Source organism: Microcaecilia unicolor, chromosome 10, assembly GCF_901765095.1.
Source record: "Microcaecilia unicolor chromosome 10, aMicUni1.1, whole genome shotgun sequence".
NCBI lineage: Eukaryota > Metazoa > Chordata > Amphibia > Gymnophiona > Siphonopidae > Microcaecilia > Microcaecilia unicolor.
In genome coordinates this window covers 203,601,006-203,628,406 of record NC_044040.1, presented here as the reverse complement: position 1 = coordinate 203,628,406, position 27,401 = coordinate 203,601,006, and the positions used below count along the sequence as shown (strand labels likewise).

Sequence of the window (27,401 nt, the reverse complement as noted above, 5' to 3'; positions counted from 1 at the left end):
AACTGGGTTCAATCCCCACTGCAGCTCCCTGTGACTCTGGGCAAGTCACTTAACCTCCATTGCCCCAGGTACAAGTAAGTACCTGTATATACTAAGTAAAACCGCTTTGAATGTAGTTGAGAAAGGCAGTATATCAAGTCCCATTAACAAGATTCCATGCACAATCTCAAAGAGTAGCAACATTCCATGTAGAACCCCAAAGAATAGCAAGATTCCGGAATCCCAAAGAGTAAGGAGTGGAGGAGTAACCTAGAGGTTAATGTAGCAGACTTTGATCCTTGGGAACTGGGTTCAATCCTCACTGCAGCTCCTTGTGACTCTGGGCAAGTCATTTAACCCTCCATTGCCCCAGGTACAAATAAGTACCTGTATAGACCATGTAAACCTCATTGAATGTAGTTGCAAAAACCACAGAAAGACAGTATATCAAGTCCCATTAACAAGATTCCAGGCACAATCTCAAAAAGTAGCAACATTCCATCTAGAACCCCAAAGAATAGCAAGATTCCAGAATCCCAAAGTGTAAGGAGTGGAGGAGTAGCCTAGAGGTTAATGTAGCAGACTTTGATCCTGGGGAACTGGGTTCAATCCCCACTGCAGCTCCCTGTGACTCTGGGCAAGTCACTTAACCTCCATTGCCCCAGGTACAAGTAAGTACCTGTATATACTAAGTAAAACCGCTTTGAATGTAGTTGAGAAAGGCAGTATATCAAGTCCCATTAACAAGATTCCATGCACAATCTCAAAGAGTAGCCACATTCCATGTAGAACCCCAAAGAATAGCAAGATTCCGGAATCCCACAGAGTAAGGAGTGGAGGAGTAGCCTACAGGTTAATGCAGCAGACTTTGGTCCTGTGGAACTGGGTTTGAGTCCCACGGCAGCTCCTTGTGACTCTGGGCAAGTCACTTAACCCTCCATTGCCCAGGTACAAATAAGTACCTGTATATACTAAGTAACCCGCTTTGAATGTAGTTGCAAAAACCATAGACCAGCAGTATATCAAGTCCCTTTAACAAGATTCCATGCACAATCACAAAGAGTAGCAACATTCCATGTAGAACCCCAATGAATAGCAAGATTCCAGAATCTTGAGGAGTAGCCTCATGGTTAGTGCTGTAGACTTTGATCCTGGGGAACTGGGTTTGAGTCCCACTGCAGCTCCTTGTGACTCTGGGCAAGTCACGTAACCCTCCATTGCCCAGGTACAAATAAGTACCTGTATATACTAAGTAACCCGCTTTGAATGTAGTTGCAAAAACCATAGACCAGCAGTATATCAAGTCCCTTTAACAAGATTCCATGCACAATCTCAAAGAGTAGCAACATTCCATGTAAAACCCCAATGAATAGCAAGATTCCAGAATCCTAAGGAGTGGAGGAGTAGCCTAGAGGTTAATGCAGCATACTTTGCTCCTGGGGAACTGGGTTCGAGTCCCACTGCAGCTCCTTGTGACTGTGGACAAGTCACTTAACCCTCCATTGCCCCAGGTACAAATAAGTACCTGTATAGACTATGTAAACCACTTTGAATGCATTTGCAAAAAGCCACAGAAAGGCAGTATATCAAGTCCCATTCCCATTCCCTTTACATTCAGTCACAAAATGATGTTGAGCAGGAGACCAAAACATGTGTTAATCTTTGAACGTAGGGAAAGTGATGCCCACCTATAAAAACAACCTGATTTCAGAAAGGACCGTCACCCTGTTTGGTCAATATACTCTTAAGCAATATGCAGCAGTTTGTACAAATAATTAGATACAAAAAGCACATGATTGCAATAACAACAACAAATAACCATCATAAAATCATGTTCATTAATATTAAAATAAAACCTCACCATTTTTAAGATCAATAAAAATGTAAACAGGAATTATGAGAATAATTTTTAATTTAAAACAGTAGCAACATCATCGTTCACGTCCTTTGCTAGCAAACGGATACCGTCTCAACATGTTAGAAAGCGTTAACTCCATTTGGTGCAAAATACATCAATACAAACTTCCACTGTAGAAAAGTATGACCTGGAAGGTGGGACAGGAATTTAAAATGTTTTAGGAAAATAAAATGGTTTTTGTTCCAGTTGCACATCTTGCATAGAGTATCTCTATGCATCTTAGCATAAAAAAATCAAGATGGCTGCCAGAGGTGTGGTACCTAAAAGAAATGGTACAACAAAGTGAACACAATGCATTCATACCTTAAAAATGTGATCTTGAGTAGCCTAGTGGTTAGAGCAGCAGGGTTCAATCCGATCGACATTCCTTCTGGCCTTGGGCAAGCCACTTAACTCGTTCTTGCTTCAGGTTCAAACTTAAGATTGTGAGCCCTCTGACGACAGGGAAATTATCCACTGTACCTAAACGTCACTCACCTCAAACTACCACTGGAGAGGCATGGTACATCTTACTTATGTTCAGTATTATAAACATTTTTATCTATTATGCAAGGGCCTTGCATTATGCAACCCACCATGAGCTTGGTCATGCCTATCTCTATCACAGCACTATTTGTCATGAGTAGCCTAGTGGTGAGAACTGCAAGCTAAGCACTGGATAAACCAGGGTTCTCATCCTGTTGACACTTTGTGACCTGGGGTAAATCACATCATCTTTGGTTGCCTCAGGTACAAAACCATAGGGCCTCATTTACTCATATCTGTTAATTTGGGTTAATTGCAGAGGGGTCAGCATTAGGGGTGGCAAACAGGGCAATTGCCCTGGGCCCCAAACCTCCCTCAAGCTAAAGAAGCTGAAGGCCAGTTTCTGAACCCCCTCCCCAGTTTCTGCCCTGTGCCCCTGAATGTCTAACACTGGTCCTGTATATAGGTAGCAAATAAGCCCCTCTGAGAATAAGGAGACTTGCATTATTTAACTTACATTAGATCACGCTAACACCTTAGTAAGTGAGACTCAGATTGGTGAATCCTCTATGACAGTGTTTCCCAAGTCGGTTCTGGGGTACCCCCTTGCCAGTCAGGTTTTCAGAATATCCACAATGAATATGCATGAGATTGATTTGCATATACTGCCTCCATTGTATGCAAATCTCTTTCATGCATATTCATTGTGGATGTCCTGAAAACCTGACTGTCAAGGGGGTACTCCAGGACCGACTTGGGAAACACTGATTTTGTAATAGGAAAGCGCCTATTTCACCTTGAGTTACTAAAGCAAAGGCATGATCTGAAGCGGAGAGAGAAACTAGTGTTCCCAGCGGCGTACCAAGGGCGGGGTGGTGGGGGCAGTCCGCCCCGGGTGCACGCCGCTAGAGGAGTGCAGAGAGCAGCCGAGCGCCTGTCGGCTCCGCTGGTTCCCTGCTCCCTGTGCCCCAGAACAGGTTACTTCCTGTTCCGGGGCAGAGGGAGCCGAGAGCCGAATGCACCCCGGGGGGGGGGGGGGGTGCACATCGGCGATCCACCCCAGGTGGCAGCTGACCTAGGATCGTCACTGAGTGTTCCTACAGAAAAGCTCCAATTAATGGAAAAGTGCAAACTTATCCTCAGTGTAGCATCTCCCAGGCTACTCGCCAAAGAGACAAAGTTTTATCTCATAAATCCAACAAAGACGGTGTCAGGTGGTGCATCATAATCCTTAGCAGGTATAATTTCTCTTCAGTTAAAAACTATTACTTATAAGTTACAATCATTTTCTTCCAGCGCTTTAACAGATGAGAGAACTTTAAGAAGCTTTGCATATCCAACTTTCCAAAAAAAGGTCCGTTAAAGCACTATGCGCTCATGTGTGATGGTACCACACCATTACAGAGAGGGGCTTCCTCCCCAGAACTAGAGAATGACACGGGGATGGGGACCCATGGGGACGGGGATGGGGACAGAGTTTGCAGGGACAGGGCGGGGACAGATCCCACAGGGACGGGAACAAAGTTTGTCCCTGTGTCGTTTTCTACTTTGAAGCCTGTTGATTTTTGGGAAAAACAAGCAAACGTGCTGGCCACAACTACCAAAATTTGAAATGGGGAATCGTGTACATTCCTGCTACCAGCACATCTAAGAAGACATCTTCAGTTGCAGGAAGGACTGTGGAAGACAGGAGAGCCAGACCGAATCCTGAGATTGTTGATGACTTCTTATTCATCCACAGATTTAAAAAAAATCATAGCAGTGCTTCATAGGGCATATATCTCCCCACTAGGACATACAGAATGAGTTGTATTTTGTACCCCTGAACATTTTAACAGGGTGGATTAGGATTCCTTGGGGTAGTAGAATTCAGCTATTGTTGGGGTTGGAAGGGTAGAGAGTGGTGGGGAGGAGGGTTAATTATAGCTGCTCGCTGTTATTTCTATTTGTAATTTATATACAATAGTTGCTTAGCATATTGTTCCTTTTTAATACTTTAATAAAAAACAATTTAAATATAAAATCACTAGGAAAAAATGCCCGTTTCTGAGCGGAATGAAACGGGCGCTAGCAAGGGGCCCCCTCCCTCCAAGCTATGTTCGCTGTGGCGTTTCCGTTTCGGCCCTCGAGTGTCATAGCTCCGCCCTCGACGTCATGACGTTTTGACGCGAGGGCGGTGCAGACACTCCAGGGCACACCGGATATCTCGGGCGCCTCAACTTCCGTGGAGGCTTCAGAACGTTGAGGTTGCCTTTTATATAGAGAGATAAGTGTTCGAGGCTTCTGCAGATGAGGACAGAGCCCATGGGGTGGGGATGGAGACAGAACCCACAGAGACGGGGCGGGGACAAACTTTATCCCCATGTCATTCTCTACCCCGAACCATACACATATGATAGTGTATCATTACAAAGAGGGGCTCCCTCCTTCCCCCAAATCACACACACTGTACTCTTTTGATGGTATTGCACCATTACAGAGAGGGGCTCCCTCCCCTCCCCCTCCAAACCACGCATGCTTTGTGGCATATCTTTATGCCCCATTTTTCAATTAGATCTGCAAGCAGCAGAAGGATGCACTAGACAGTACTGGTAGCTGATAACAGGTTCTGATGGCACCCTAGCTGGCTGTGTTGAAATGCAGCGTTCACTCTCTCTCTCTGCTTCGTGTTTTGCAGATGAATGCCACACTGCAGTATTGTCACTAACTGCTGCACACATCCTGACAGAATGAATGCATTTATTATAGCCTTATCTAAATTATCCAGACACGCTCAATGTGAACCAGATTACCACCACAGGCTTAAATCTTCCAGGTCTACAAGCGTTCATGATCAATTTTCTCTCCTAGGAAGATGCCGAGCTCCTTGTATTAAAACAGTATAACTGACAACCACAAACTTTCTCATCCTTCCAGACCACTGACCTGCTTATTGATTCACACATTTCCTGTATCAGATTTTTAGAAAGCCATTCCTCTTACCAGGGGCGTAGCCAGACAACAGATTTTGGGTGGGCCTAGGTAAGAAGTGGGTGGGCACCAAATGTTCTCCCCCACCATCAAAAAAATATCTCCGCTGGCAGGAAAATGCTTCTTTCCACCTTGGCAGTCTGCAGCAGGCATGCACTGAAAACGGAGCATGTGCAGGTGCCGTTATTGTGGAGAGTAGAATTTTGTTACGATCAGGGGAAAGTCTTCAGCTGGCAGAGCTTGGGATCTCCACCAGCTACCGCTAACACTACTGTTGGGTGGGACTGAGCCCTAAGTGGGTGGGCCCTGGCCCACCCCGGCCCACCTGTGTCTACGCCACTGCCTCTTACCTCAGCAAAGAAAAAAAAAAGTAAAAACGAGGTGAAAAATACTAAAATTTCAACATAACACTTCTCCGATAGATTCTTTCCATTTTGGCTTCAAATTATCTGGAGTAGAGAGATGTGGTAGCCGTGTTAGTCCACTTTTAAAAGGTAATCAATAGAAATAAAACAAAACAAAACATGGAAACATGGATTTCCGATCTGACGAAGAAGGGCAACCTTCGAAAGCTAATCAAGAAATGTATTAAGTTATGTCCAATAAAAAAGGTATCATCTTATTTTCTTTTCCATGTTTTATTTTGTTTGATTTCTATTGATAACTGTTAAGGGGGAAATTAATCTACAAATTGAGATTACTGCTATATGTAATAAAAGTGAGGTAAGTAAGCCATTGTGACATCACTGATGAGGTTGGCTCTTAGGCATTGGTGGAATGAGCCATTATGACATCACAATATCAGCTCTGGTTACCTGAGACTGCAACTCTTTACAGTAAGGGGGTCGTTATCAACATGGACTACCATTAAGAGATGTGTTATTTTACTGTTAAGGGGAGAGGTGTGGTAGCCGTGTTAGTCCACTCTTAAAGGTTATCAATAGATAATTGATGTCCTCATGCATACCCCCACCCTCCCACCCTGTCAGACTGTCAAAGTAACGCTTTGATGTTTCTCTTATATATACTATCTGCTAACACATTTGCTTATTTCCGATCTGACGAAGAAGGGCAACCTTCGAAAGCTAATCAAGAAATGTATTAAGTTATGTCCAATAAAAAAGGTATCATCTTATTTTCTTTTCCACGTTTTGTTTCTATAATTTATCTCGAGGAAACATTCAATGTTCTGAAAGAGCTATCTAGTTAGGGGATAACTGACCCCCCCCCCCTTCTCTGAACCAGTGGCGTAGCTACGTGGGGCCTGAGGGGGCCGGGGCCCCCGCAGATTCACCCCAGGACCCCCCTCCCGGCGAACCCGCCCCGCCTACCTTTCTTTTTGCTGGCGGGGGATCCCACTCCCCGCCAGCCGACGTCTTCTCAGTCCTTCCTGCTCTTCAATTTGTTTGCTGACGTCTGCACGTAATTGTACGTGCAGGACGTCAGACTCAGAGAACAGTTCTGTTCTCTGAGTCTGACATCCTGCAGTCAGCAAACAAATTGAAGAGCAGGAAGCGACTGAGAAGAAGACGTCGGCTGGCGGGGAGTGGGATCCCCCGCCAGCAAAAGTAAAGGTAGGCTGCAGCGGCGGCGGGTTCGCGGCGGGAGGGGGGGCGGCAATGTCGGCGGTGGGGGGGCGGCGCCGGGGGGAGGGCTAAAATGTGCCCCCTCCCCCCGAGCTCTGGACCCCTCCCCCACGGAAGACTGGCTACGCCCCTGCGAGTCTGAACCAGAAGCCATGCAGCATACAAAGACACCTCATTGTAGAATTCAGCGACCATCTGCACAGAGGAAATATGAAGGTGCAGCGTGGTAAGTTATGCCAGAGCTTCTCGAAATCTGCTGACAAATTTGCATTTAGAAGCTGTTGCAAATATTAGTTTAGCTCTGTGAGGAAACAGATGCTCAAAGTTTCTTGGTCTCCACCGAGTGAACTTCTGTATAAGAGAGCCAAAACAGAAATCAAGATGGCAGCTTCAATACAGGGTGTGTGTAGCAGGGGCGTTGCTAGGTGGGGCCACGGGGGCATGGGCCCCCAACAGATTTAGCCCTGACCCCCCTGCTTTCACCCCCCCCCCCCCCCCACACACACACACACACACTGCCGACCCTCCCCTGCCACATTTGACACCCCTCCAGCCGCCGTCAGGTACCTTTGCTGGCGGGGGTCCCCAACCCCCACTAACCGAAGTCCTCTTCAGCGCTGGTCTCCAAGTCCAGCGTGTTGCTGATCTGGATTCTGTTTCTGTGAGTCCTGACATCCTGCACGTAGGAATGTGCAGGACGTCAGGACTCACAGAAACAGAATCCAGATCAGATAACGCGCCAGACTCGCAGACCGGCGCTGAAGGGGACTTCAGCAGACGGGGGATGGGACCTCCACCAGCAAAGGTACCTGGCGGTGGCAGGGAACAATTGGCAGCAGCGGGAGGGGGATCGAAAGGGACGGGGGAGGGGCGGCAGCACCAGACACACAGCAGGTACAACAGTAAAACTTAGCCCACATCTTTGTGTACATCATGCAATGGGTCTGCCTGTTTCGAATCTTAAAAATTTCAGTGACCAAGTGACAACGCCAACAAAGAGCAGCACTTGAATGTGAGGAGAAAAGAGGCCTGTGAGTTACTGAAGGCCTTTTAAGCTTTTCTGCAGTGGCGTTCCTAGGGTGGCTGACAGCCGGGGCAGATCGCTGATGCGCCCCCCTCCCCAGGGTGCATTTTTACCTGCTGGGGGGGGGGGTGCCGCACGCCTCTCTGGTTCGCTCGTTCCATGCTCCCTCTGCCCCGGAACAGGAAGTAACCTGTTCCGGGGCAGAGGGAGCACGGAACGAGCGAAGCCAACAGGCGTGCGGCACCCCCCCCCCCCCCCCAGCGGCGTGCACCCGGGGCGGACCGCCCCCACCCCCCCTTGGTACGCCACTGCTTTTCTGAATTGCAAGACTTTGCATCCTATTGAAAGGCAGTCATTAACCTTTCTTCAAAGCTTCTGGTATGTCCTTCCTGTCTGTCCTGGACTAGACTGTGAGCTCTATAGTGTAGGAACAGTCTAAATAGGTTCCCTGAACCAGGGGGGTAGCCAGACTTCAGCGGGAGGGGGGTCCAGAGCCAGACCCCCCCCCCCGGTGCCGCCGCCGCCAACCCTCCCCCACCACCGCCAGGTACTTTTGCTGGCGGGGGTCCCTACGTGCAGGACGTCAGGACTCACAGAAACAGAATCCAGATCAGCAACACGCCGGAGACAGGCGCTGAAGAGGACTTTGGCTGGCAGTTGTTGGGGACCCCCGCCAGCAATGGTACCGGATGGCGGCAGGGGAGGGTGAAAGCTTTGGGGCAAGGGCTAAATCTGTGGGGGCCCATGCCCTGTGGCCCCACCTAGCTATGCCCCTGCCCTGAACCAGTCCCAATGGCATATAAGTGTCCCCACAGGACTGTTCACCTGCTCTGAAGGTTCAGATGTGTTCATGTAACTCTACTGTAATATAAAAAAACAGATGTACGTTGGAATTCCACCTTCATTCAAACTATGTCCCCAGGAACGCCTACACGCATTTCGCACAAGCATGCATACATTCTATCCATGCCCTTACTTTTTATGCATGTTGTGCGTTCATGCAATTTTAGAAAAACCCCTATGTTTAAAACAAGATTTATGCATGGATTGAGCTTTCTACAATTATTCCCTTCTCCCCTATGTCTCTGTACAGTGCCCAAAATACTCACACACATGAGTTTGGAGGGTCTAGAAGGCCCCCATCAGTTGAAAATTGTCAACTTGAGTAAATGATTGGACAATGAAATTCATGGTTTGCTCCAACAATGAATAAACTCTCATAAGCGACTTCTACAGAGTGGTCTCTCTCACTCTCTCTCCAGCAGCATCCCAGGGGCGTGCAGATAAATGTATATGGCATTTTGGGCTGTGCTAATTGTTACTGTCTAATTACATCTCAATAAAGGCCTCCTTTAAATTAAAAAAAAATTAAAAAAGAAGTATGTGCAACATTGTTCTGACCTTTAATGTATCAAACTCACGCCTCAATCTCTTTCTTTGGCCATAAGCACATAAGCACCGCCACGCTGGGAAAAGACCAAAGGTCCATCAAGCCCAGCACTCTGTCTCCGACAGCGGCCAATCCAGACCCCAAGAACCTGGCAAAAAACCCAAAATTTAATAACGATCAATGGACTTTTCCTTCAGGAATCTGTCCAGACCCCCTTTAAATTCAGCAAGGCCAGCTGCCGTCACTACCTTCTCCGGCAATAAGTTCCAGAGTCTAACTACGCACTTTCTCCGATTTGTTTTAAACCTACCACATTCTAATTTCACCTGGTGTCCCCTGGTTCTATTATTGTTGGAAAGTGTAAACAAACGCTTCACATCTGTCCGCTCTACCCCACTCATTATTTTGTAAACCTCCATCATATCACCCCTCAGCCGCCTTTTCTCTAGGCTAAAGAGTCCTAGCCGTCCTAACCTCTCCTCATAGGGTAGTCGTCCCGTCCCAAGATCAAAGGTGAGGCCTGAGCTGAGGATGGTCCACGGAAGCTTGACATTTTGGCCCAGAGTGAATACCTGTACAATATGGGGTGAGGTCGGGGGAGACGGGGGGGCTGGGATCCTTAAAAGCCCTAATAACTGATACACAAAACTGTCACAACCTCGGTCAAAGCAAGAGGAATTAACCTTCTAACAGGATACAGACTCGCACCACAGCACGGATTCAAGTGTGTGCCCATTCCCAAAACAGCAAACACATGCAGACACAGTCATTTTGGCCTTATTTCTCTAGGCATGAGCTGATAAATAATACGTAGCTGATACACAGTGTCCTAATATGGTAGAACAGTGATTCAATCAAAATGTTTATTGAATCCGCATAAAATGTATGTGGGTTAACCTCCAGTTCTTCTACAAATTTAGCATTCAAATCTTTGCATAATGCCAGTAAGTCTGACCCACGTTCAACATTTCAATTTTCCATGGTAATAAAGGCATTAAGGTGGAGGCAGCACAGTTCTGAGGACACTGGAAGGAAATGTCTTCCCTCTGTTACCAGCTGTATGCAATAACCGATTCCTACTGACTTCAGCTCTTTAAAGGGGGCACACGGTTGACCCATGCAGTAAGAACACAGGTCATTTAGAGGCTGTAAAATGGACTTTGCAATCTCCTGGCTCCAGACACTGCATCTATTCTGTGGGGTTTTAAGGTAACAAGGTGCACTGGGAAATGAAAAAAAAAAATCAAAGTCTACAGCATTAATAGAAAAATTTCCCTGATGTGGAACAAGGGTCTCCACTTATTATTTTATCTTTTTAAATAAGCTATAAATACTCCAATGCATTCTTCTCTATCCCTTGGCAGTCCAACTTCTCGGGGTTTTTTTTTTTAATGCTTTTCTTGGCAGATTGTAAAATCACGTATGGCTTTCATAGATCGAGTACCGTTTCCGAGGTCTAACAAGATATCCTGTGATAAAAGTACATGTAACCCAGGTCTTTGGGGGGTCTTTCTGAGGCACAAACTTTATGATCATTATAGATCACCCACCTGAAAAAATAAAAATAAAATAAATCAGGGGACATTAAAAAAAAAAAAAAAAAATCAATCAGCAAGTGATCTGTATTTATAACTCTACACAAGAGTCATATACTTGCACAGAACGTAAGTTAAAATAACTTCAAACAGTTGACGCTAGTTCTAGAACGTGCAAAGTTATCATTGTAGCTGCACTCTTGTGACATCAACAAGTACTAGCCAATGGCAAGGCAGCTTAAGCTACCTGAGAATGTCACACTTGCGCTAAAGTATCAGTGTACACCAGGGGCGTAGCCAGACTTCGGCGGGAGGGGGTCCAGAGCCCGAGGTGAGGGGGCACATTTTAGTCCCCCCCTGGCGCCGCCGACCCCCCCCACCCTTGCTGAACTACCCCCCCTGCCACCAACTTTGACCCCCCCCCCCCGCCGATGACCCTCTTGACCCCCCTCCCACCGCCAACCCGCCGTCGTCTACCTTTGCTGGCGGGGGACCTCAACCCCCGCCAGTCGAGCCAAGGTCCTCTTCTTCCCAATCCTGCGCAAGGCTTCGTTCTAGTCTGACGTCCTGCACGATGTCAGACTAGAACGAAGCCTTGCGCGGGATTGGGAAGAAAAGGACCTTGGCTTGGCTGGTGGGGGTTGGGGTCCCCCGCCAGCAAAGGTAGGCGACGGCGGGTTGGTAACGGGAGGGGGGGGTCGAGAGGGTCATTGGCAGGGGGGTCCAGGGGCAAATCTACGGGGGCCCAGGCCCCCGTGGTCCCATACTGGCTACGCCACTGGTCTACACATGGGACAAAGTACACAGTAAGCAAATTTAAATATTGGCATTTGAAAATTTGATGGATATTGGCAAAGCTCTACAGGAAGTAATGAGCTCCAGTGCACACATTTAAGATATACACACTTGGCTTATACATTCTGACTGGAACACCAAAATAGGAAAAAAAAAACCTCTACGTCAAATCGTCCAAGCAAGGAAGAATAGAGGCTGACCAAAAGACGAATCCAACGCTGGAGATAGTCCTAAGAAACTCTTTATTGCTGCTGATACAGGAGGACCCGACAGGGTCCGTGTTTCGGCGTCACAAAACGCCAGCGTCAGGGGTCTTGTTAGTATTCAAAGATATGTGCCGTGTTACCAAACTGCCCAAAGGTATCAGCTCAAAGAGATATAGAGCAGACCCCACCGGGGAAAGCTGATTTGGATTCTCACTCGAGCGCATGCCCTTCGGGCAGTTTTGGTAACACAGCACATAGCTTTGAATTACTAACATGACCCCTGATGCAGGCGTTTTGTGACGCCGAAACACGGACCGTGTCAAGCACTCCTTTGTCAGCAGTAATAAAGAGTTTCTTAGCACCATCTCCGGCGTTGGACTCGTCTTTGGTCAGCCTCTACTCTTGCTTGCTTATACTTTCTGACTTATCTTACTGTGCACATTCTTTACACAAGTTCTCTGGGGCATTCTAAGACCAGTAGAAAACAAAAGAGTGGTGACTAACATCACGAAAAGGTAAAGGATCTGGGGGCCCTTTTACTAAGCTGCACTAGGTACTAACGCACACCTAATGCAGCTTTAAATGGCGTATGGCGTGTCGTGATCAGGTGTCCTGGGGTAAGTGCTGTAGACACTGAAGCTGCTTCATGTTGTATTGAGGCCTCAAGCTGCAGAATCCATATTGGTTCAGCAAAGATGGTTCAGGCCATAAGAGCCAACTTTTCAAAATTATTGGGGGTGCTAAGCCCAGTGGAAATAACCCCTCCCTGGACACATACAAGGAATTTTCTCAATATTTGGGGGTGCTCAAGCAGCCACAGCACCCGCAGAGTCGGCTCCTATGATTCAGGCCTAACCAGGCCTCAGACCAGCAAAGATGAGACAGCAGGAAGAGACCCCCTACAGTGCCAAATGTACACCCACTATAAAAGTGTTTACATTTTTTTTTTTAAGGAGCATGTCTAGGGGGCAGAGAGTGGGTGTTCCTATGCTAATCGGTTAAGACAATTACTGCGTGCGAACTGATTAGCGTGGGATTAGCACATGGGCATGGTCATTAATGCAAGAACTAGAAAAAGGCCATTTTTACAGCTGTGGTAAAATGGCCTTAGTGGGTGGAAAAATCCTGCATAAGTGCGTGTTAAGGCCACTTTTTACTACAGCTTAGTAAAAGGATCCCTTAATTAAGTGAAAAAAATATGGTGAACTGTATTGAAATTGAGAGGTATGCATAACAACACCCAGACTGTTAGTATAGAGATGACAATGTAATATGTAACCTTTGCTTCTTTCACCAATAAAATCTTTAAATATACATATACATTGAGTCTTCAACAATTCCAAGATTGGGAAAGTGTAAAAAAACATTAATAGGACCCCAAAATTTTATAGATTTTTGAAACTGAAAATCCTCTGAACTGCTTTTCAAAGTCACTATAATGCTTGCAGACTGATTTTGGAAAATCCACTTGTGGCCTGTGGAAATCCCCTTGCCAAACTGTTCCCAAAAAAATGGGAACTATTGGGAGTCTGAGTTACAAATGCAGTGAATTAACCCCCAGAAACAATATCATCTCTCCCAAGATCCCAAACCAACCCTAAGAAAGGCATTTTTAAAGCAATCATCCCCTCTGGACAGGAAATTTACTCTCTCGGGTAAATTGCCAAGTTTTCTATTTATTGAAAGAATTCTTTTTAAAAAAACAGTCCGCAAAAGCTTTGTCCCCAAAAACATCCCAAAGCAATTACTTCAACCGTGAAATGTATCTTTAAATATTAAATTATATGACTTCCCACATATTTTATCATTTACTTTGCCAAAGGTACATTGCTTAGGGCCCTGTTTACTAAGCCGCGCTTGAGGCGCGTTACAGTTTTTAGCGTGTGCTGTGTAGACACCCATAATATTCCTATGGGCATCTACACAGTTAGCACACGCTAAAAACACTAGTGCACCTTAGTAAACAGGGCCCTTAATCTTGTATTTAATATAAACACATAGAAATCAGTTACACCAAGAAATCATTATGAATTATTACACCTCTCTTTCATTCCCTCTTGGTAAAACTCACTGTCCTTCCTTCTTGATATGGCAAACGTAATGGCCAGACATAGTGGATGGTCCCATATGGCTAATAAAGCCAAAGAGCTCGTACCCTGAAGAGAAACGGCAAATATTGATGTTAAGTCCATAACCAATTCTGTACACTACGAGTTCTTGTTTTCATAAGAACTAGACACCGACCCCCGGATTCTAAATACGGTCCCCAAATTGTGTAACGAGCCAATTAATTGATGTTAAAAATCAGTCACTGAAGTTAATTGGCAATGATTTAGATTTGAACGCGCCATCTGACCGCGAACTACTCCACAACCCATTTCAGCAGGCCTAAGTCTGGCACCCAGAGATGGGCGTGGAATTCGGCACTAAAGCGTGCCCTTTACAGGATCGTGCTTAGCGCTGATCTTTTCCAGCGCCCAGATTTCGGCACCATTTAGAGAATCCGGGCTTCGGTGCCTTTTAATCCCCAAAATGAAGAATTCATATTGCAATCGCCAGCCAGGCCCCAGATGAGGACAGGCAGGTGCGAAATCTCAAGGCACTTAAAGAAAATGGCCCACAGTACTTGAAGAACAGGATCTCCCTCTACACACCTCCAAGGTCACTAAGGTCCTCCCAAACTACACCCTCTCCAAAAGACATTACAGATGTGATGCCCGCAAGCGAGCCTTCTCCGGAGTAGCCCCCACACTCTGGAATGCATTGCCTGAAAGGCTCCGCTTAACACAGGACTATCTCTACTTCAGGAAGCAGGTGAAAGCCTGAATCTTCAAGCAGGCCTTTACAGGAAGAACTAACTAACTAACTTGTTAGTCTTACTCACACACACAAGGAGTGACATGGGCTGCACATACTGCAGCAGGACATGTTTATCCACACCTACCCTAGCTGAGATAATATTTGACCATTTCTCTGACCTAATGGGCAACTTTCTTTAAATTAGTCACCTTATTTTCTAACTCCTCTTACTCTCTTACCTATCTATATGTTCCATTTTTGCTTATACCTTAACACTGTCAATTAAAATGTTCTATTACGTACTGTGTTGACATTGTACGTAGTATACTACGCCATACTTTGCATTTGCTATTTGAATATTTTTACTGCTGTAATTGTCTATTGCTTATTTTTGAGTTGTTCTTGCTGTACACCCCCTTGAGTGCATTCCTTTAAAAAGGCAGTAAATAAATCCTAATAAATAAATACAGTGAAACCTCGGTTTTCGTCGATAATTCGTCCGAAAATAATCGACAAAAACCGAGAACGACGAAAACCGAGGCATTTTAAATTCTTTTAAATGAATAAAAAAAAAAGGACTTTGGATCCCCCTGCCCCGCTTACCACCGCCTACCCCCCCCCCCCCCAGTGCATGTCCCCAACCAGCAACTACTTACAACGCACCACATCCGCAAATCGCTATCCCGTCCCGCCTTCCACACCAACAGCCAGCCAATGAACATTTACTGACGAATTCCGAGGTGACCGACGAAAACCGAGACAAAAATTTCGCGAAAAAAATCGATAACCGAAAACGACGAAATCAGACACAAAAATTTCGCAAAAAAAATCGATGATAACCGAAAACGACGAAATCCGACGTCAACGAAAACCGAGGTTTCACTGTAAAATGAAGAAATAAATTACCAAAATTTGAACCTGGAGAACCATAATTCTCCCACATCCATTTCATTAAAACGAGCATGAACAGCGACTGAAAACAGGACAGGGCACCAGGCAATGTGAGACCAGTGTGGGACAAACGCTTTAGCTGGCAGGGGTTGGGAACCTCAGAGCCAATTTGGGGTGGGGGGGGCCAAGGTTCCCGTGCCCCCCCCCCCCCCCCCCCGTAGCTACGCCACTGCCTCTTACAAAGCGGGGACCAGACAAAATCATAGCAGCAGCACCCGAGAGGCTGGGATTTCAGCCGATGTACCATTGAATCACTTACTTCCAGACCCATCTTTAACGCGGGGTCCCTCTGGTTGGATTTCTGCTGTCATGTTAGTGTTGGCGCTGTTCTCCGTTTCCACAGCATCTGAAGTGCTTTCGCTCTCTTCCTCGCTCTCTGGATGGGAGAAGATCCATTCCAGTGCTCGTTCCAAATTATTTTTCTAGCAATTTAAACAAAGAAGAAAAAAGGCAAAAGTCATCGGGGGCATGACAGCACCCAAATCTTAGAATCTCGACTTTAAACTGAGCAAAATTAAGAGAGGTTTCAGGATAAGATCCCATGGGACTTCACAGCTTCAGACTGTGTGCGTGAGTAAAACATTTCAAAATAATAGTTATTATTTGTTGCATTTGTATCCCACATTTTCCCACATATTTGCAGGCTCGGTGTGGCTTACATTATGCCGTAATGGCCATCGCCATTGCCGTTTTGAGAAGTACAGAGTGGTATTGCATTAAAGTTCATAAGTGACAGAGTAATTTAAGCAGTCAGGTACAGAGAGTTCATTTTCCGGAATGAGAATATTACTAGCAGCACACAACCTTCTAAATTTGGTGTTTCTCGGGTTACTGATAATTATTTTAATTGGCTTCCTTGCCTCGGACAGCATCACTTTAATTGCATTAGTTATTAAAGTCACATTTCTCTTTACAGGTAGATCCAAATTTCTGGCTCTTGCCTGCACTAGGTGGCTGGGGGGGGGGGGGGGGGAGAGAGGAGATTTCTCCCCAGAAGAGCTCCAGACAGGGCTGATGGGGTGGCCTCGAAGCTCTGTTCTGAGACAGGAATTCCCATCCCTCAGAACACCAGTCAGACACTTACTCCAAGAAGAAAAATGAACAGTTTATATTCCCAGGCTACAGAATATAATAACCTAAGGGGTCAATATTCAGCTGACAGCAGTCTTGCCTAGAGATCTCATAATACAACAGGATCAGTCTTCTATCTCCCGTATTTCCCAGGTAGTCCTGGGGTCATATGGTTACACAGTGTACAGGCTTGAGGCCCTCACTAAGGACAAATTTCCTCAGTTATAAGGGGCAGAGGGGATCCAGAATTACTATTCTTGGTCATTTCCCTTGAAAACAATCCAACACACTATCGAACAAGCCACATTAGTTCTGTGCGTTTTCTCTCTTTCCCCAAATCCATTTTTTTTAAGCTGATGATAACTGACTGGTCTCCTGCTCTCCTGGAACCCATCTTGGAGAGGGCTGTGCTCTTGTGACTTCCAAACTTTCAGTTTCCTGCCATGCTCTATGTACACTGTCCAGTAACAACTGTACAGCTGGAAAAAAGTCCAACTAAGCTCTGAAAATATTAGACAGGAATGAATCTCTACCAGCAGTAGGTGTCTAAGGGTTAAAATGAAGTGAAAAAGGCAGCTATCGATAAAGAACTGGAGATTGTACAACTAGAGCTGCAAAAATAACGCAAGGGTTTATAACAGGCAAGACTGACTGCGGTCTGTAGTGCTTAATGCACGTTAACCATGTACGCGCCTACAATAGCCCTATAGGCGCATAGACGGTTAGCGCGAGAGCTAATTGTAGACGCATTAAAAACGATAACGTGCCTTAGTAAACAGGGCTCTTAGACTGTGAACTCGCCAGGGACAAGGAAATACCTGTTGTGACTGACTAACTCATCCTGAGGAACTATTGAAGAAGATGTGAGCCAGGGGCATAGTCATGGGTGGGGGGGGGGGACATGGGGGCCTTGCCCCCCTCCCCCAATTTCGGATGCCTGGCTGGCGGAGACACTCAAGCCCCGCCTGATCCTCCACCCTGCTGTCTAGGCAGCAGGAAGCCAGCGGGGGTACTCCAGTCGCCAATGTTGGTTTTGGAGGCTGGAGCACCCTGCGGCTTTCTCGTTGCTCCACCAGCACAGGTGGGGACTCCAGCAGAGAATCTCTTTAGCTGGCGGGGTTTGAGCATCCCTGCCAGTAAAAGTATAGACCGGTTTGGGGGAGGGGGCAGCAGTGGAAGTGTGCGGGTACAGAACTGAAAGGAAATGCTTGGCCACTCCCAGTCCACCCCGACCACCCTCCCCTGCCCTTGGTGTGAGCTGAATCTCAATTTTAAAAAATTACTCACTGTGGCCTTTAGTGCTTGAATGGCCTGGTTCCTCTGAAAGCCCATGGAAGTGATGATAGCTATGCTCTCTTCCGGGGGAGGGTTTTCCAATGTAAGAGGTCCTACGGCAGCTGTGCCAGCTGAAGCCACGGCGCCCATGCCAGGTATCGCCAAGGGCTCGGCAAAATCTGCACCAGATAAACAGGTATTATTCTTTAGGGAACGAAGAGCGCGTCCAAGAAACGCATTCAAGTGCGCAAGAGCCTTTTTCATAGCCCGCGGGGAAGGCCTGAGGATGCGAACGAACCATCACATAAAGGCATAGGCGTAGACTGGGGGGGCGAGGGGGGGCAATGTCCCCCCCCCAAACGACGACGAGGCGCCGCCGCGCCATTAGTTAAAAAAAAAAAAAAAAAAAAAAAAAACACATGCAGGCACGCGCTCCTCTCCATCCGCTTGGCTTCCCTGCCCTCTCTGTCTGCGTCCCACCTTCCTCTGACGTCAGAGGAAGGCGGGACGCAGACAGAGAGGGCAGGGAAGCCAAGCATAAGGACAGGAGCGTGTCCGTCTACCCCCCTCTCTTCCTCCCTCCCTCCGGCGCAGGCAGCAGTCTTTTCCAGCGTTCCTGGCAGCGGTAGCGATGTGCACGCTGCCTTCGGCTCTGCCCCAAAGCCTTCTCTTCAAGTTCCTGTTCCTGCATAGGTGGGAACAGGAACTTGAAGAGAAGGCTTCCGGGGCAGACCGAAGGCAGCGTGTACATCGCTACCGCTGCCAGGAACGCTGAAAAAGCTGAAGACTGTTGCCTGCGCCAGAGGGAGGGAAGAAGAGAGGGGGTAAACGGAGTCACGATCTTGGACCTCGTGGGGGGGGGGGCAGTAGAAGGAAGATGGATGGTACTGGGAGGGGTGGGGAGCAGAGGGAAGGAGCAAGAGATGGATGGGATTGGGAGAGGTCAGGCACAGCAGAGGGAAGGAGCAGAAGATGGATGGGACGAAGGGATGTTGAGCAGAGGGAAGGAACAGAAGATGGATGGGACGAAGGGATGTTGAGCAGAGGGAAGGAACAGAAGATGGATGGGACGAAGGGATGGTGAGCAGAGGGAAGGAGCAGGAGATGGATTGGACTGGGAGGGGTGGGGAGCAGAGGGAAGGACCAGGAGATGGATGGGATTGGGAGAGGTCAGGCACAGCAGAGGGAAGGAGCAGAAGATGGATGGAACGGAGGGATGGTGAGCAGAGGGAAGGAACAGAAGATGGATGGGACTGGGAGGGGAGGGGAGCAGAGGGAAGGAGCAAGAGATGGATGGGACTGGGAGGGTGGGGAGCAGAGGGAAGCCTACTGGAAAGAAGACACTGCATAAAACAGAAGACACTGGGACCAAAGCGAATAGAAAAACTAAATGATCAGACAACAAAGGTAGATAAAAGTATTTTATTCATACTTTATTAATTGAAATGTGTCAGCTTTTTGAAATGTGCATCTGTGATATTTTGCCTGTAAATTTCAATTCCTTCCCCCATATTAGCATATTCATTTGCATATGTATATATGCAAATGATATGCTAATATGCTCCGCCCATTCTTTGCCCCCCCCCCCCCCCAAATGAAACAGTCAAACTACGCCTATGCATAAAGGGTTTCATGCAGCAAGGGACAGACACAGATAGCTCAATTTTCAAATGGGATCTCTAGTAACCTTTGCTAATTGATCCAAAGAACACATGCAGATCAGTGCATTTTCAGTGGCACGTTGTTTTGGTCTGATGTTTGGGATAAGTAAACAAAGTTTTGGTTTTCAAGCACCTTTTTCACCAAAGTTTGTTATTTGGAAATCTATTGGAATTCCATTTTTTTTCTTTCAAGGGAGGGTAAACTACTGTTTGACTTTTTAATATCAGTCGCATTAAAATGAATAATCTCACATTGGAAGGACAATGCTCAAGTTAATGTATATCTTTGGTGGAATTGGATTTTACTGTGCAAGAAATATGAACAGTTTATTTCGTATTCCTCTTTAGGACCACCTGTTGGTCTTAGAAAACGGAAAACGTTAGATCATTTTCTTTCACTTGCTACTTAGCAGTGTATAGCGTTGATTGAAAAACTCAGCTTTGATTTTTGTATAATACACTCACGCTCTTGCTTTGATGTTTTGAAATTGTATAATTGCAAAATTTAATAAAAATAATTAAAAAAAAAAAAAAAAAAAAAAGAGGGAAAAAATACCTCACAGAAAATTAAGCATCAACAAGAAAGGAATGAGGCAAATGTGAACAGGAATCCAAAAACAATGGAATTTTATGATAAAAGTCATGTAAAACGACCCGACATGGCCGCGTTTCTGACCGTAGGCTTGCCTCAGGGGTCAATGGGCCAATTATATTTGAGTAGCCTCGATCCTGTAAAAAATCCGTTGCTATAAGAAATCTCTGTTCCAATATACTCTCTCACTGGCTTCCCGGAGAGTTGTTTTCGAGGGTTTTACTGGAACGGAGATAACTTCTACAATAAAATTCCACGGCACGTATAGGGGCAGATTCTGTAAACAGCGTCTAAAAAATAAGCTATTCTATAAAACCACGCCTAAAGTTTTATAGAGTAGCACATAGAGCGGGAAACGCGACTTACATTCAGGTACTCTGGATATTTCTCTGTCCCGTGCCTAAATGTACTCACCTTGAGCTACTACTGAAAAAGGTGTGAGCAAAATCTAAATAAATAAATATTTGAGATTCTACATGGAATGTTGCTACTATTAAAGATTCTACATGGAATGTTGGTACTATTTTAGATTCTGTTGCTACTGTTTGAGATTCTACACAGAATGTTGCTAGTAGAGGAGTGGCCTAGTGGTTAGAGCACCGGTCTTGCAATCCAGAGGTGGCTGGTTGAAATCCCACTACTGCTCCTTGTGATCTTGGGCAAGTCACTTAACCCTCCATTGCCTCAGGTACAAACTTAGATTGTGAGCCCTCCTGGGACAGAGAAATATCCAGTGTACCTCAATGTAACTCACCTTGAGCTACTACTGAAAAAGGTGTGAGCAAAATCTAAATAAATAAATATTTGAGATTCTACATGGAATGTTGCTACTATTAAAGATTCTACATGGAATGTTGGTACTATTTTAGATTCTGTTGCTACTGTTTGAGATTCTACACAGAATGTTGCTAGTAGAGGAGTGGCCTAGTGGTTAGAGCACCGGTCTTGCAATCCAGAGGTGGCTGGTTGAAATCCCACTACTGCTCCTTGTGATCTTGGGCAAGTCGCTTAACCTTCCATTGCCTCAGGTACAAACTTAGATTGTGAACCCTCCTGGGACAGAGAAATATCCAAGAGTACCTGACTGTAACTCACCTTGAGCTACTACTGAAAAAGGTGTGAGCAAAATCTAAATAAATAAATATTTGAGATTCTACATGGAATGTTGCTACTATTAAAGATTCTACATGGAATGTTGGTACTATTTTAGATTCTGTTGCTACTGTTTGAGATTCTACACAGAATGTTGCTAGTAGAGGAGTGGCCTAGTGGTTAGAGCACCGGTCTTGCAATCCAGAGGTGGCTGGTTGAAATCCCACTACTGCTCCTTGTGATCTTGGGCAAGTCACTTAACCCTCCATTGCCTCAGGTATAAACTTAGATTGTGAGCCCTCCTGGGACAGAGAAACATCCAGAGTACCTGAATGTAACTCACCTTGAGCTACTACTGAAAAAGGTGTGAGCAAAATCTAAATAAGATTCTGGAATCTTAAAGAGTGACAAGATTCCATGCAGAATCTCAAAGAGTAGCGACATTCCATATAGAACCCCAAAGAATAGCAAGATTCTGGAGTGAAGAAGTGGCCGCCTAGTGGTTAGAGCACCGGTCTTGCAATCCAGAGGGGGCCAGTTCAAATCCCACTGCTGCTCCTTGTGATCTTGGTCAAGTCACTTAACCCTCCATTGCCTCAGGTACAAACTTAGATTGTGAGCCCTCCTGGGACAGAGAAACATCCAGAGTACCTGAATGTAACTCACCTTGAGCTACTACTGAAAAAGGTGTGAGCAAAATCTAAATAAATAAATAAAGATTCTAGAATTCTAAAGAATAACAAGATTCCATGCAGAATTTCAAAGTGTAGCAACATTCCATGTAGAACCCCAAAGAGTAACAAGATTCTTTGGGGTGGAGGAGTGGCCTAGTGGTTAGAGCACTGGGTCTTGCAATCCAGAGGTGGCCAATTCAATTCCCACTGCTGCTCCTTGTGATCTTGGGCAAAGTCACTTAACCCTCCATTGGCTCAGGTACAAACTTAGATTGTGAGCCCTCCTGGGACAGAGAAATATCCAGAGTACCTGAATGTAACTCACCTTGAGCTACTACTGAAAAAGGTGTGAGCAAAATCTAAATAAATAAATGGGGGGGGGGGCAAACAGGGCAGGTGCCCTGGACCCCACAGCTTCAGGGGGCCTCATGGTCCAGGCATGTCTTCCCCTTTTCAGCTATGCGCTTTAGAATTTACACGCACCATTTTTTTTTTAAAGAATACACTTAAAAAGACTTGCACGCAAATTCCAATTATTGCACATTAGCGATAACTGGTTGTTGTCGGCCAATTATTATCGCTGTCTGGTTCGTTACTCAATTAAGATGCGCACATTAATTGGATGCGCCCACCACAGTCCGTCTCCTCTTCCCTTCCTTCTTTAAAAATTGATTTCCCTTTTCAGAGGGGCCCAGGCGTGGCCGCCATTCTCACAAGCTGCCTGCAGCTGCCCCAAAGCTTTCCCTCTCTGCCACAATTCACGTAGCAGCAATGCAGGTGGGGAGATCGTGGGGGAGGGGGATCAGGGGCCCCCCTCCTTAATTTCTGCCCTGGACCCCACCATGTCTAAAACCGGCCCTGCAGTTAAGTACTCCTATTTTTGTCAGCCATAGACCGGGTGTAAGTTTGCAGGCCTACATTTCAGCATGGTAATGCCAGTAAGCGTTAGTAATCTAGGTTGCCGCCCGAGCATAGCGGTTTGTTATTTGCCCAGCGACCAAATTAAAAATCCCCCAGAAACAGGTTCATTTGAACCGAAACGCCATGGTTTCCTCTTTCTAGGCGTCGGGAGTTCGACTTGTTCTACAGCGCGGTGGCATTGCGGTATTAGCTAAGTATTGGGTCGCTGATTTTTTATTTTATTGTACAGGTCATTTACAAAGTGATTAAAATTGAAAATAAATAATAAAAATGTAATTATTCTACAAATTTTGGTTCAGTATAGGAGGCACGTGATTAACACATATGATATGCTGCAGATCTGGAATAGCTTAGCGCTATAGATCACATAACCTATTTGATTTGCTTTATGACGCCTCCTATCTGACCTTTTCCAGTCAAGCCATTTTGGGCGCTTTGGTAATTTAAAAAATGTTTCTGTTTCTCACCACTTTATATGTTACTAGTAAAAAAGCCCCGTTTCTGATGCAAATGAAACGGGGGCTAGCAAGGTTTTCTTCTGTGTGCATGTGGGAGTGTGTGTGTCCCTGCCCTCTGCCCTCTCTCCCTTCCCCTGTGCTGTCTGTCTGTAGGAGTGGCGGCCGGATCTGGCCTGCATTGCTGCCGGATCAGAACCGACAGGACTACCTCAAGACTTGTGCATATTTAACCAACTCTGTGAAAGAAGCATTGTGTGATTATGTGTGTGTGCTAGAAGTTTCGTTTTCCTTGCCAGTTTCATTTCAGTGCTGTGACGTGTGTATGTACTGTAAGAACTACAAGAACTACAAATGTTTACTGCGCATGCCAACTGTGATGCATAAGGGGCCTAATGTGCAGGCCCACAAGGGAGGTATAAATGTAAGTGTCAGCTGATTTCTGACACACAGTATCCAGAGACTGAACTCAGTGCTGTACATTGCTAGCAATAAAAGCTGTCTTGCTTCCGGAACCAGTTGCCTCTCGTCTCCTGATTTACTAAGCCGAGGGTCCTGTTACATGTCCTCTCTGTCCCCTCCCCCCTCGGAGTCGAGTCCTTCAGTGTTAAGTTTCCTGCTTTACTGTGCTGTGTTTGTGTTACAGAGATAGTGAGGGCTTCTGCCCTCTCGCCCCTCCCCCCTCTGAGTCCTTCACTGTTACAGAGAGAGCGATTTGATTTCGTGCTTTGCTGTGTTTTCCTTCACTGTTTGTGTTACAGAGAGAGCGAGGGCGGGGCAGACACTCATGGGGAAACCGGATATCTCTCCCCCTTCTCACTTCCGGCTGGAGGCTTCATTTAGAACGTTGGTGGTGCCTTTTATATAGAAAGATAATTGTGGTAAGATTTATTGTGGTTTGCTCACTCCCTTTGCTGTTTCAGTTTATTATTGAGGAGTGACAATTGTTTTCCTTTGTCCTTTTTTTTTTTTTTTTTTAATGCTACTACCCTGACAGAAATCCGATACCAAAAAGATCAGCACCCAAATTATTACTGACCAGGTTCCTCCATGTGTGCAATGATCCAGTTGAAGGCCACCTCTGCCCCCATGTTTCCTGTGTAGTAGACAGCTTTCCGACAAGCTTCAAGTGGGAAGCCCATCTCCGCCAGCTGCATCACGGAGGACTCATCTATTTCAGGAGCTATAAAAATGGCATATGTGAATGAAAACAAAAAAAAAATGTATCTGGTCCTACAGTTGTCAGATTCTGTCTTAACTCTCTGATATCATGCATAAGGTTTTCTTCTTAGAACCACACCATTCCATCATTATGCAGTTAGTATACAGACCGGATGAGTAAACGCTGATTTAAGTTAGGATGGTAGACACAGCTTTTGATACAGAGACAACAGCCTTGTTAAAGTTGAAAATAAAGGGGTCCTTTTACTAAGGTGCGCCAAAAAATGGCCTGCGCTGTTGTAGATGCGTGTATTGGACGCGCGCAGGTCCATTTTTCAGCGCACCTTCAAAAAAAGGCCATTTTGGGGGGGGGGGGGGCTGAAAATGGGACGCGCGGCAAAATAAAAATTGGTGTGCATCCATTTTGGGCCTGAGACCTTACCGCCATCTATTGACTTAGCGGTAAGGTCTCATGCATTAACCGGGCATGAATCATCAACATAAGTACATAAGTAATGCCATACTGGGAAAAGACCAAAGGCCCATCAAGCCCAGCATCCTGTCCCCGACAACGGCCAATCCAGGTCAAGGGCACCTGGCAGCTTCCCAAACGTACAAATATTCTATACATGTTATTCCCGAAATTGTGGATTTTTCCAAGTCCATTTAGTAGCGGTCTATGGACTTGACTCCATTGCAGTTCCTAAAGGACAAGTACAAGACTGCGTACGCTACCTCCGTCTCTTTCATTGGGACTCAAGTTTTGGAACTCTTTGCCGAGGTCCATCAAAACCACTACAGATCATCTAACTTTCCGGAAATCACTGAAGACCATGTTATTCAGAAGTGCCTACCCCTGCGGGCTCTCCCAGTGACTCCACTGCTGGAAACACACCGACCTAAAGACATTTGGACATATCCCCCTTCCCTCTTCCCTCACAATTTGCCCTCTATCTCCATCCATTCCTATTCTTCCCCATTATCTCTTGTAGGTTTGCTGTATTAGTTTTATTTTACTACATTGGCGCCTGCCTCTGTGGTGCATTGTAAGCCACATTGAGCCTGACGTTGTTGGGAAACTGTGGGGTACAAATGAGATAATAAATAAATAAATAAATAAACCATCCAAACCCTTTTAAAACTCTGCCAAGCTAACCGCCTTCACCATGTTCTCCGGCAACAAATTCCAGAGTTTAATTATGCGTTGGGTGAAGAAACATTTTCTCTGATTTGTTTTAAATTTACTACACTGTAGTTTAATCGCATGCCCCCTAGTCCTAGTGTTTTTGGAAAGCGTGAGCAGACGCTTCACATCCACCTGTTCCACTCCACTCATTATTTTATATACCTCTATCATGTTTCCCCTCAGCCGTCTCTTCTCCAAGCTGAAAAGCCCTAACCTCCTTAGTCTTTCTTCATAGGGAAGTCATCCCATCCCCGCTATCAACGCGCATACACTGCCGATTACCACCCCGGTTAGCGCCATGCGGTACAAAATAAAAAATATTTTCGGCCGCGCATTAACAAATGGAGTTACGGCCCGGGGCTCACAATAGCCGGGCGATAGTTCCAAATTGATGCGCATTGGATGCACATAGGCGCCTACATGCCTTAGTACGACCAACACAGCATGACTATGATCGAACAGGACAACACGCAATCTTCATCCATCCCAATCCTCCACTTATACCTCATACGATCACTATACAACCTTGGATTTGTTATCCACCGACTGGGCAAACGCCTTTGACGGTACTATGTAAGCCACAGTGAGCCTGCAAATAGGTGGGAAAACGTGGGGTACAAATGCAACAAATAAATAAATAAATAAATAAATAGTAAAAGGATCCCAAAGAGACAGAACATCTCAGGCAGGGGCCCCCGCAGATTTTGCCCTGGACCCCCCTACCACAGACCCTCTCCACCTCCCCCTCCCTCCCGCCACCAACCCGTAGCCGATCTTTGCTGGCGGGGGACCCCAAGCCCCCGCCAGCCGAAGTCCTCTCTTGCGTGCAGGATGCAAGTTGCAACGCTTCCTGTTCTTCTGAGTCTGACGTCCTGCACGTACAACGTGCAGAACGTCAGACTCAGAATTTGGAACTCAGTCTGACGGCCTGCGCATTGTACGTGCAGGACGTCAGACTCAGAAGAACAGGAAGCGTTGCAACTTGCAGCCTGCATGGAAGAGAGTTCCTCGGCTGGCGGGGGGTTGGGGTCCCCCGCCAGCAAAGGTAAGTGACAGCAGCGGGGGAGGGTTGGCGGCGGCGGGAGGGGGTGGAGAGTGTCATTGGTGGCGAGGGGGGGGGTCCGGAAATGGCGGGGGGGGGACCGGTGGCGCCGGGGGGGGGGGCTAAAATGTGCCCCCTCCCTCTGGCTCCCCCTACCGCCAGAGTCCAGATACGCCCCTGATCTCAGGGGCCATCATTCATTACAGAAGGAGCTGAAACTCTTAATGTGAATGATAAAAAGTATAAGCAGCAGAAGCAGAAACCACGGCTTGGGTCAAAGCTTTGGGACACAGGGAATCGAGATTTAGTTTCTCCATCTACAGAGACAAGTCACACATGGTGATGCACGCTAGTACAAAAAAAAAAAAATAACATGCTTGACCCCTTCTTAACAGTTCACGAAAGGCATTATAAGGCACAGTGAGATAGGAAACATCTTTCTCTGCCCAGCTAGACACCTGTTGTAAAACATGTTTTTTTTTAATATTTCTGTTTCTGATTGGCTACAGGAGGCATCACCTCAGATACAGAGAGATTAATCCTTATTGTATATATTCATTATTCGAGACATCAGTCTGGACTCCATTTTAGGTCAGCTGTGGATTAAAAACTAGTTAAAAGATAGAAAACAGAGAGTAGGGCTAAATGGTCAG

The 27,401-nt window shown here is 46.1% G+C and overlaps 1 protein-coding gene across 1 annotated transcript in view; it reads right to left on the bottom strand.

The window, feature by feature from the left end:
* Nucleotides 1-10,159: 10,159 nt before the first annotated feature.
* Nucleotides 10,160-27,401, bottom strand: part of USP13 (ubiquitin specific peptidase 13) — a 110,308-nt gene continuing 93,066 nt past the window's right edge. The window contains 5 exon segments of the mRNA XM_030216213.1: nucleotides 10,160-10,882; nucleotides 13,940-14,024; nucleotides 15,878-16,040; nucleotides 17,977-18,143; nucleotides 24,399-24,542. Coding sequence (XP_030072073.1) covers nucleotides 10,789-10,882; nucleotides 13,940-14,024; nucleotides 15,878-16,040; nucleotides 17,977-18,143; nucleotides 24,399-24,542 — 653 coding nt within the window. The 3' untranslated portion in view covers nucleotides 10,160-10,788.